The sequence below is a fragment of the Elaeis guineensis genome, chromosome 15 (genome assembly GCF_000442705.2).
Source record: "Elaeis guineensis isolate ETL-2024a chromosome 15, EG11, whole genome shotgun sequence".
Lineage (NCBI taxonomy): Eukaryota > Viridiplantae > Streptophyta > Magnoliopsida > Arecales > Arecaceae > Elaeis > Elaeis guineensis.
This window is the reverse complement of record NC_026007.2, coordinates 62,623,395-62,635,618: the sequence shown is the minus strand read 5'-3', so window position 1 is coordinate 62,635,618 and position 12,224 is coordinate 62,623,395. Positions and strand designations below refer to the sequence as shown.

General features: G+C 37.6%; 1 protein-coding gene across 1 annotated transcript in view; it reads left to right on the top strand.

Annotated features, from left to right (window-relative positions):
* LOC105058182 (homeotic protein knotted-1) overlaps positions 1-11,754 on the top strand; it is a 39,107-nt gene extending 27,353 nt beyond the window's left edge. Inside the window, exons 4-5 of the mRNA XM_010941025.4 lie at positions 10,565-10,815; positions 11,243-11,754. Of these exons, the coding sequence (XP_010939327.1) occupies positions 10,565-10,815; positions 11,243-11,452 (461 nt within the window). The 3' untranslated portion in view covers positions 11,453-11,754. The remainder of the gene's footprint in view (positions 1-10,564; positions 10,816-11,242) is intronic.
* Positions 11,755-12,224: the final 470 nt, after the last annotated feature.

Genomic DNA, 12,224 nt, shown 5'->3' with positions numbered 1-12,224 from the left:
GCTCGTCCATCCGCTGATCAACGAGCTACGCTTGAGAAGTGGATGGATGAAGATAACAAAGCAAAGTGCTACATCTTAGCGTCAATGTCCAATGATCTTCAGCAACAACACGAAGACATGAGGACTGCCAAAGAAATACTAGTTCACCTGCAAGAGTTGTATGGTGAACAGAGTCGCACAGCTCGTTTTGAAGTCTTTCGAAGATTTTTCAAAGCAAAGATGCGTGATGGGCAGACCGTCAGTGATCATTATTTGACAATGATCAAGGACATAGAGGAGCTTCAGCAGCTCGATATGAACATGGACAAGGAACTGCAGGTGGATCTGATCCTCCAGTCTCTTTTTCACTCATATGGACAGTTCATTATGAACTACCATATGAATAAGATTGATATTTTTTTTATCAGAGTTATTGAATATGCTGGTGACTGCAGAGGGTACAGTTCTGGTTGTGGAGCAGGCTTCCTCCAAAAGGAAGTCTTCTTTCAAGAAGAAAAAGTCCGCAAAGAAGCAAAAAAACGAGGTCCAAGCTCAAGAAACAGGATTCGAAGAAGGCCGACGATAAAAAAAAATGTTTCCATTGCAATGTCGAAGGTCACTGGAGAAGGAGCTGTACGGTCTATCTGGCAACTGTCAAGAACAGGAAGAAGGATGGATCTTCTGAAGATACGTCTGAGTTGCTTGTTATAGAAACTAATCTAATAGTTTTTTCTTCTTTTAATTGGGTTCTTGATTCTAGTTCAAGTGCTCATTTGTGCACTTTTGTTATAGAAACTAATCTAACGGTTTTCTCTTCTTTTGATTGGGTTCTTGAATCTGGTTCAAGTGCTCATTTGTGCACTTCAATGCAGGATCTTGACGAAGTTAGGGGGCTGAGGGAGGGCGAGATCACTCTGCGAGTCAGCAATGGAGCAAGGGTTGCTGTTGTGGCTGTTGGAACCTACCCTCTGCGACTATCATTAGGATTTAGTTTGTTTTTGAAAGACTGTTACTTTGTACCTGTAGTCAATAGAAATTTGATTTTTATCTCTGTGCTGGTATAAGATAATTACAATTTTCATTTTAATAAAGACGTGTTCTATTTATTTTGGAAATAAACTTGTGGCACGTGCTTTCTTGATTGACGGTCTATACCATTTGTATATCGATGCAAGTGTAAACATTAACGAGCAAATTGTGAATGCCATAGGGTCTAAGAGATCTAGTGATAGGATCAGCCAAAAATATCTGTGGTACCTTAGGCTAGGTCATATTGGAGAGGATAGACTCAACAAACTAGAGAAAGATGGTCTTTTTGGACCATTGACTTTCGAATTTTATCCATTCTATGAATCATGTCTTCAAGAAAAAATGGCCGAGCTGTCTTTTGTGGGACAAAGGGAAAGGGCCGCTGAGATATTAGCCCTGGTACATACTGACGTGTGTGGTCTATTTGATGTAGAAGTCAGGGGTGGTTATATCTATTTTATAACCTTTACCGATGATTATTCATGGTATGGTTTTGTGTATCTGATGCATCGAAAGTTTGAAGTCTTTGAAAAGTTCATAGAATTCAGACATGAAGAAAAATAGATCGAAAAATTCATAAAGTTTCTTTGATCAGATCGAGGAGAATACCTTAGTGGATAATTTCGGGCCTATCTCAAAAAAAATGGCAGTCTCACGATAAACACTTTCAGGGACATCTCAACTCAATGGGATATCTGAAAGGAGGAATCGAATTTTATTGGATATGATTCGTTCCATGATGAGCTTCACAGATCTTCTTGACTTTCTTTGGGGACATGCTTTGCTGTCTGCGATTCATCTCTTGAATCGGATTCTCTCTAAATCCATTCCTACTACATTAGATGAGTTATGGCATGGTAAGAAATCAACTCTTGGGTATCTTAAGATTTGAGGATGTCCGGCTCATGTCAAGAGACAGCAGGCGGGCAAATTAGAGGCTAGGTCCTTTAGGATTCGTTTTATAGGGTATCCTAAGAAAATCATGGGATACTACTATATTCCTGAGGATCACAATGTGATTGTGAGCCGTTATGTCATATTTTTGGAAAAAGAGTTTATCCAAGATGGAGGCAGTGGAAGGAAGATTGAGTTCGAAGAGAAAGTCTCTGAAGAGTATCGAGTTCGAGAATCTGAACCTAGTAACGAGCCAGTAGATGTGATACTTCGACCTCGTTGATCAAGTAGGGTCTCCCGTCCTACTGAAAGATACTTAGGTATTCTTATAGAGAATTTAGAAAAAGCAATGCTTGTGGGAGATGGGGACATTAGGAATGATCTTAAAACCTACGATGAGGCAATATTAGATGTAGACTCTGAGAAATGGATGGAAGCAATGAAGTCAGAAATTGACTCTATGCATTCTAATCAGGTTTGGTCTTTAGTAGATTCACCTGAAGGTATTGTACCTATTTGGTGTAAATGGATTTACAAAAAGAAGATTGGGTCGGATGGTAAGGTAGAGACTTGTAAGGCAAGGTTAGTTGTGAAAGGTTATAGTCAACGCAAAGGTATGCGAAAGATTATAGTCAACGCGAAGGCATCGACTATCATGAAATTTTCTCTCGTAGTCATGCTGAAATTCATCTATACTCTGCTTGTTATAGCAGCATTTCATAATGATGAAATTTGGCAGATGAATGTCAAAACTGCTTTCCTAAATAGATATCTTGAGGAAGATATCTATATGGAGCAGTCTCTGGGTTTCGTGTCCAGTGATAGTGATCACAAGGTCTGCAAACTGCAAAGATCCATATATGGACTCAAGCAAGCACTCAGAGTTAGAACATCCGTTTCAATGATATGATCAAAATATTTGATTTCATAAAAAAATGAGTAGCCATGTGTGTATAAAAAGATCAATGAGAGCACTCATATTTTTCGTATTGTACGTGGATGACATCCTCATGATTGGGAATGATATTTCCATGCTGACATCGGTCAAAGTAAGGTTGTCGAAAGAGTTCATCATGAAAGATCTAGGAGAAGCTTTCTATATTTTTGGTATAAAAGTCTGTAGAGATAGATCTAAGAGAATGATAGGACTCACAGCATATGTACATAGAGGAGGTGCTGGAGAGATTCAGCACGGAAAACTCCAAGAGGAGATCTTTTGCCTCTTAGACATGGCATTCATCTCTCCAAGAAGATGTGTCCAGACGCATCTGAGGAGATCCAGTGCATGAGCAAGATTTCTTATGCTTCGGCAATAGGGAGCCTCATGTATGTCATGTTATGTACACATCTTGAGATAGCACTTGCTTTGAGTGTCACGAGCAGATATCAGGCAAATCCAGATGAACACTAGATTGCTGTTAAAAACATCTTTGAGTACTTGAGAAAGACTCGGGATTTAATGTTGGTCTTTGGTGGAGGATCGGGTTGAAAGTTGAGGGATACACCGATGCAGACTTTATGGTTGATGTCGATGATAGAAAGTCTACATCGAGGTATATCTTCTTGTGTAATGGTGGTGCGGTTAGCTGGAAGAGTTCCAAACAGTCAATCATTGCAGATTGGATCCTGGAAGTCGAGTACATCACCGTCTCTGAAGCTGCTAAGGAAGTCTTTTGGTTCAAGAAGTTCGTTGCAGAGTTGGGTGTGATGCTATCAGATGCCATTGCACTGCACTGTGACAATAATGGCGTCGTAGCTCTTGCTAAGGAGTTCAGGTTTCATCAGAAGTCCAAACACATGGAGCAACGATTTCACATCATACGCGAATACCTCGAGAAGAAGTTTGTCGAGATGCAGAGAGTTGACTCCGCGCTAAATATAGCGAATCCGCTAACCAAGCCTCTCAGCCAACAGAAAATGAAAGCTCACCTTGAGAAGATGGGTTTAAGGTACATGGTCAATTGGCTTTAGTTCAAGTGAGAATTTATTGAATTTGTGCCCAACAAGTCAATTGTTGGTCGACACTATGTATTTTTAGGGTCTAAATTTGTATTTATAATATTTTTATTATAAATAAAGAATTTTTTTTTTCAATCATGCTTGTCCATGATTTGTCTTAGAAATTAACAAAGATGATTTTTGTATATTCTTAAAGAGTTAAGAATTTGAGACATACATTAATTAGTGATTAATTTCTAAATGCTCCCGATCAAGGGATCATCATGGAGGACAGTGATCAATTCATTTGAGATCGATGCATGGTTCATCTTCCTTGTGGGCAAATGAGTCTTGGGTCTGCAGTATAGAGATACTGGGGTGAAGGTGTAGGTGGTTGTTAGAGAACTTGCACTGAGCGTGACCAACACGAGAACCACATGGATGTCTACTCACTCATCAGTAGTCTTCTCGATGCTGCAGTGGTATGAGTGATCTTTTGATCTGCGATGATATTGGCTATTTGCAGTGAGGCTACTAAGTTTGACTGTACATTCTCTTGGTCTCCAGCCATTTGGATCCTTGCTGTATATGTTGGCTTCAGTAAGTTCAGGTTCGCTGTTTGGAGTAGGATGCACTGAGATGAATTTTATCGATTTTGGTAGAAAAGGAGAAGTCCTATGTGATTTGCGAGATTGAGTTCAGAAAGTTTTTGACCAAAGCAAGTATGAATACTGAAAAAGAGTTTTCATGGGATTCACAAATAAACTTGTGTCGAGTCAATCTTACATAAGACTGACGATGGGGTTTGACGAGTTCTTCATGATCTCCGTCAAATCGGAACTCACGATAGGACTAAATCATACGATAACTGTACTTAGGGGTTCGTATTTTCATTCTACTGGATTGTCACTACATACTGCTAGATGTTACTGGTGGATTGTGAGACTCATCGGACGTCATCTTGATGATCGATGGCCCTCGAAGGGTAGAATTGAAAATATTTTAATCTATCGAAAAGAGTATCGATGATATTGTGATAAAGATCATAATATATCTCACTACCAGATAGAATGGAACATATGGGGTCACACATTTAGGGATTTAATCTCGAATTTGCCAATGGGGCTTATGAAGTTTCAATTGGGTTAAGGTTTATTTAAAACTCTATTAGGTTTGTGAGAATCATGCTAGGACATGGTTAAACTTAATTCTTTTCGAGATGTTGATTTGATCAAATTCATAGTCTTGAACCTAATCTAAATTCATTTGGGTTTAATTGAGCTCTTAGTTATAAGTCCAAGAGGATTTAATTAAGTCAATTAGTTGGCATAATTATCCTAACATTATCTCTTTCATATCTCTTAATTATCTCTAAGTATGCATATGGAACAGATGGAAGAATGGATGGCGTAATTTTTTTTTTAAAAATTGAGCGCCATATCCTAGAGGGGCCCACTCCCTCTTATGTGTTATGGCGTGAAGGAGAGAGGGTGGGGTCTATGCCCCATCTCTTATGGTTGGAGATCCCTTTGTGGGGCATCAAGAGTTGGCATCCCAACCAACTGACATGTATTCCATGGATGGCTATTGTACATGTTTAAAATGATTGATTAATTATTTTTTATATCTGATTTTATTTTGCATAAATCATATTTAAAAGGTAGAAGATGCTTATGAGATGAGGATCTATCTTTTAAGATGACAGGGTTCCTAATATGTGTCAGAACTTGTGTCTATTTAAAGGGAGGTCTTTAGGATTTCTTAGTATTGATTTTTCATCAAGAAAATCTTTTTTCTCTCAATCTCCACGCCTCCGCTCTCTCATATTCTTCCTGTCCATGCCCAAAGGTTGGGTGTTCTCTCTTTCACACGTCTCGTCTAGGAGTTCTGGTGACTTAGAGATCAAGGATCGAGGAGAAGAAAAAGGCTGCAGATCAAGGAGTTGATCTCTCAGTTAAGAATAAAATAGTTGATCAGAGTTTTCAAGGTCAAGGTTCTTCTTGAGAAGAATCTTTTATGAGAAGAAAAGTTCGAGATTGATCTCGGTAGATATCCTTTGAGGTCGGACACGTGTGCGGTTCCATCTTCTACGAATCCGAGATCATCTGAAGCGGTGAATTTCTACCTGCGCAAAGGTAATGAGATATGATCTCATATTTTTTTAAAATTTTAGATTAATTATATATGCTTTCTTTTGGGTTTGGATAGGTTTAGATCTGGTATCTTGCATGTGGGGTTAAAGGATTTAACCTGATTTTTTTTTCACTGCATGTTTTTAAAATTTTAAAATCTACACATACTGCCTTCTTTGTTTTCTATCATATACGTGGACCCACTGTCAGCAATCCTTGATATGTTGCCCTTACCTTAATTGGGCCATCTGTTTAGTGATCTATAGAATTTGATTACACCATTTTGATTGATTAGGGTCGCTAGATGCCGCTATCCAACTAGTCTCATCGTCATTTCAATCTTGTCTCATGATAAGTATTAGTTTTTGTACGAAGATGCGATTGATTTGATGAGAAGATGTTGGACAAGAGGATTGGTGCCCCAAACTCTAAATGAAGATAAATTTTTAATTTTTTTAATTAATTAGTCATGTATTAGATATGGTCGAGATATGTGGGATCAAAAGTAGTTCGGATATTAATGCTTTAAAATAAGAATTTCATGATAATTTTTTTTATGCTTATGGTTGATTGAGGATGTGTTGGAATTATATCATTGAGTGAACATGCTAGTCGTGGATTGATAAATTCTGTTCCAGTGTTTGTCATCAATATAGATAAGAATTTTTGGATATTGATCATATATTTATATAAAAATTATTGGGTGCATCAGTAATTTCGATGCATATATTTTTGATAGTGATATGTTATATATTTAATTATTAAGGATATATTTATGACTTGATATTATGTATTATATAATTTGGATGAATTTTGGTAATCATGTGCATCAAATTTTGTAAAAGAATAAAATTTTGAATTATAATATTTAACAAGCTTGTAATTGAGCTGTGTGACGGTATATAGGGTTGTCGTGCTCTAGGCTAGTCATGTTGTAGATGTTCTGTCACAGACTGAAAATATGATTGTGGTAGTTTGTGGGACTAGTCACTGTATTGGTGCCCCACCATGGGTTAGAAACGTGGTGGTTATGGTGGTTCAGAGTTGAGCATTGGTGGTCTCCCAAATTAACCATTGTTAGTGCCTCACTACGGGCTAAAAGTATAGTTGTGATAGTTGGGGTTGAATGCTTGTGGTTCTTTGGACTAACTGCTATTAGTACTTTGCCATGGACTGAAGACATGGTTATAGTAGTCCATAGGACTAGCCACTATATTGATGTCCTGCCATGGGTTGAAAATGTGATTATAGTAGTTTAGAGCCAAGTATCTTAATATGATTGGATTTGATGTATATTGGTTTGAGATAGGTATATGATTGATTTATGGTGCAAAATGACGTATATTTACTATGCATGTTTTATGAATTGAGGTATCTTTTGGCATATGATTTATATGAGTAACAATCACTGTTAGTTTTTTATTAATTATTATTATATTGGTATTAGTGTGTGAGAATTCTTATTAGGTTGTAAAGCTCATAATTTTTTTTTTTCTTTCAGAGATACAAGATATATGTACTAGATTAAGGTTGAGATTATGTTTTGAAAAGATTGATCAAATAGAGCATCATCAATACAAATCGGATGATCGAGTTTTTTTAACTTGTACGACCTATGATATTTATTAATATGGAATGCTTGTTATAAATTGAGGTCAATAATGTTCATAGGATGTTGAGATTGTGTTTACAAGCCTTGTATATTATTTAGGACAACTAGAGAATGTGCGGTCATCGCGTGCCCGATCCGGGCGTGACAGTTATATTCAAAACAATAACACTAAATGGCGAAACTTTTTGATAGAATATATGATTTTATGATGTCCATGGTGAGAAAAATACGGTCTTTTGTGGTACTATTCCATTTATGGGTTCTATGCCTGAAGTACACATGTTACATGTTCCCAAATTATGTAGTGGATGAAAACAGTCTTATGATTCTGGAACTTTGTAGTGATGAATGGTGCACCATTTAATATCACAATGATTGATGTTGTCTTATGGAGTTGTATCCTCATATATACTTGAAAGTTGGTGCAACAAAATTTAGAATTTGTGGATGCGGAACCAAGGCTGGAGTTTTGAAGCCATGAAAGGATTTTGAAAATAGTGATCAAAACTCAAAGGTTGATTGGGTTGTGGCACACAAATTAGTGCTCTTGAGGATAACCAACCAAACATAGTTCAGCCAGGTGTCATGAAATCCCTCTCCAAATGTGGGAGGGCCTAGGTGCAAACTTGCATGGTTTAGCATATGCACCATGTCTTTGAAAAATAAGTTTTTATGAGGATGGTTGGGTTGTTTGTTGGGCCTTTTTTCTTGTTTAAGTGTAATCTTGGATGTTTTTGGTGTCTGAAAAGGTGATGCTTGATTGCAAATATAATTGTAATGCAATAGATATACCATTTGGCATAAATATGGTATGATAATGTGTGTACATGGACCATATCAACAGTCCTTGGAGTTTGTTGCAAGCATGACCAAGTGAACAATTTTGCTTATCTTTGTCTCCCCAAGTCAAAGGACTAAATAGGATCTTGTAATGGGTGTTATCCATGAAAACAAACAATGAAATATAAGTGTATAAATATAACTAAATGAAAATAAGTAAGAGGAGATGTAGTTGTTAAGATGGAAAAGATATTTAGAGTGAAGGAGAGTGGGGTTTATATGCTTCAGGTTTTTGGGGTGATCAAGTTTGGGTTGGGTCAGGCCCATTTTCTATTGATCCACATCGGACTTGGATGTATATAGGTTAGATCGAGTCAGATTGAAGAATACGGGACCAGACTAGACTTCAAATACAGATAGAATCCAATGTTGGAACCAGACTCGATGCCCAGGTCTTCAAATAGATCAGTTGGGACCTGCTGGGGTCATGGGTCGACTCGAGCAATTTGCATCTCTTGTTTGTGCCAACTATGTCAAAATTTTGCTTGGATCATGAGCCTAGGTTTGCACCATTTGCATACCTACAAGTATTTATTGGCAATTCTTTTGACTTTTTATGGTTTTTTTTTTTTTTGGCCACTAAAAGACTATTTTTGTATTGAGGATCATGTGGAGTTTTTAGTGCTCACATGGAATAAATAGGGAGAATGGAAAAGATCGACAATGAATGACCAGGTCTCTTAAAATCTGAATTTGGACAATGATTGACCTCTAGATCGATGCTTACAATTTGTAGATGTCCTTAATTGTGATTGTTGGACTAGGATTCATGCAAGTTGAAGCATACTAGTCTGTTCAATGAATGAGAGGACACTGATAAACCTTTTTGGGGTAGTTAATTGCCTGCTTGATTGAACTTTGCTTCTTATTTTAATTTCTTAGTCATGTATTGTCTTTTAGTGAGAAATATTGTGCTTGATGTTGCTATTTTTTCTCCCGGATCTACTAAAATACATCAACGACAATATCTAGAAAGACTATCGATTTGCGTTTATGTGCATGCCCTAAATTTTTATTTGTAAAGGAGAAAAGGGTTTATGAGTTTTTATCTGTATCTCAAAAAGAGAAAGGCAAAAAAAAAAAAGAAAATAATAAAAAAAAAAATAGAAGGACATGTATGTGCATGCCCCATATTTTATTTGTACTGCAAAAAAAAAAAAAAAAAAGAATGAGGGAAAAATTTAAGGAAAAAGATAGGTTTATCTAGATATATGCGCATGTCCTGAATTTTGTTTGTACTGAAAAAAAAAAAAAAAAGGGAAAAAAGGGTAAAGAGTTGGGACGGAAGCCACACTTATCAGAGCCAGGTTTCCATGTTCGGACCTGTGGGTTTTGGGCGCACCATGCATCTTCTGCGCCACTCTAATTTGTTAAAAAATTTAGAGACCTATGTGTAAGGAAAATCTGGTTTGAACATAGTTCATTTAAATCCTTATTTGATTTCTCACTTACCAGAATCTATGTAGATATTTGAGAATTATGATGTTATAAAGGTTCATCCACGGACAATTGACAATGCACCTGGCATATTAACATGGCACTTGGTCGTTCTTATCATGGCTCTTGCTGTTGAAGTGGACCGTACCTTGGATGCGGTTCAATAGCTAGAGCTGTCCAAGAGTCTTTATTAGTAAAACTCATTTCCTTTTCAATAAATGTATCACTTGTTGGGGACCAAAAACTTTGTTTAATGCTTTTGGCTCGAGTGGATGGGCAGCTCTCTAAGTGAAGACACTGTTTTGTCCTCGTTTCCGTGCAACAACTCTTCAATGGATAGATCAATCTTTGGTGCTTGGAGTCCTTGGTTTTTTATAAAACTTTTCTGTTGTGATGTTCAAGTTTCTTGGTTCTTTATAGAACTTTTCTGTTGTGATGTTCAACTTGTTTGTAGTTGACATCTTCTTTCTTGCTTCTGGTTTCTAAATTTGCTTTGACTCCTTTCTGTAGCACTAAATAGCTGTATTTATTTGTCCTTTGATGACTTCTTTCTGAGATTCTTATCATTTGGACATATTTTTCTTTCTAATAAAAATTGGGTTGGCTGTTTTCTAGCCTCCCTTCTTTCTTTGGAGAAGCTCCCAAACCGATGATTTGTGAATGTTTGCTCATAAGTTGGTTCTGTTCCATTGAAACCATCCAGATGATAAACATGGAGTTTGTTCCTCTGAAGATGACCAAGGAGGCAGTGGAGAAGAAACCGAGCTTCCTGAGATCGATCCCCGTGCTGAAGACGCAGAACTAAAGCGCCACCTTCTGAAGAAGTACAGTGGATACCTGAGCAGCCTCAGGCAAGAACTATGCAAGAAGAAGAAGAAAGGTAAGCTTCCGAAGGAAGCCCGGCAGAAGCTGCTTGGTTGGTGGGAGCTGCATTATAAGTGGCCATATCCATCGGTGGGTGCTACACTTTCTTCTCTTTTACTGCATCTAATCAAACCAAGTTCATCACTCCGTAGTGTTAGTAATGAACATTCCTTGACAAGAAGAACTAGATTCCATCATTTTCCTTCTTGAGCAATCTTCTCTTTAAATCTTGTTGATCCTTGTCTTATAAAGGAGAGGAAAAAATAAGAGAAGAGAGAAAGTGCAATAAAGATAAATTTACTCTCTATATATCGTATCTGTTACACTAACATGCATGCCAATATATAGCCTAGAGGAAAGTAAACGAAGACTAAACGAGGAAATATTAATCATGTTTGGACCAGTACAATAATCAGATAGGAAGTATGCCTTAACAGAAGATATCTTATTTTTTCTTGTTTTTATGATATATCATATCTCACATTGATGGTAAAACTGATAGCTTAAGAACAAGCAGGAGGCAGAGAAGGTGGCCTTGGCTGAATCAACGGGCCTTGATCAGAAACAGATCAACAACTGGTTCATAAACCAAAGGAAGCGGCATTGGAAGCCATCAGAAGACATGCAATTTGTAGTGATGGATGGTTACCATCATCCACAGAACGCCGCTGCTCTGTACATGGATGGGCACTTCATGGGTGACGGCTTATACCGTCTGGGCCAATGACCCGGTCGCGGTATTTACCCGAGCCGGGTCTTGGAACTGTCTGGAGTCTGGTTTGCTTGGGAAATGGAAGTGTATGCTAATGCTTGTGGGTGGTAAGGAATAATCATGATTCTTGAATGCCCATCATCTTTTTATGGCCTTTATTTGGGTGACGGTGATGTAGGTGGTAATGCTGTTTGTAGTGGTTATGAATGTTAGTACGCTGTTAAATATATTGAAGTTATTGGTGTAAAAATCTATTTATCATCAGGCAATATTTCTGAATTTTATTGATGGTTTTATGGTGTGAAAAATTTTGTATCAGTTTTGAGGTTATCTGCTGACTGGTCATAATATATCCTTATTTAAAGGCAACGTCCGTTGGGCGGCCTTAGCACTACCATTGGGCTGGACCTTAATCTGTTCAAGTCCCCTTACAGTAGCTCTATCATATGGCATGGCACACTATGGTCTATGGGCTAAACCATTTTGAGTTGCCCCTAAAATGGGCTTGGATTTTTGTCCCCTGGCCAGATATGGGTCTATTAGTGAAACCAAAATTAAAATGAGGTGAACATACTTTGCAAATCCCATTGCAGGTCGCTTAGGACATATGATTGGATATTAAAGGTTGGGTCCGGCTGATCAAATCACCATCAATTAATGATTTTTTAAACACAATATGGAGGTAATGTACCATCACCAAGGTTTGATTCCTTCCCCTGCCAAGAGAAATCTGTGAGAAGAGTGGTTGCCAATTCCCAACCCAATTCATTGAGGTAATGAATTGATA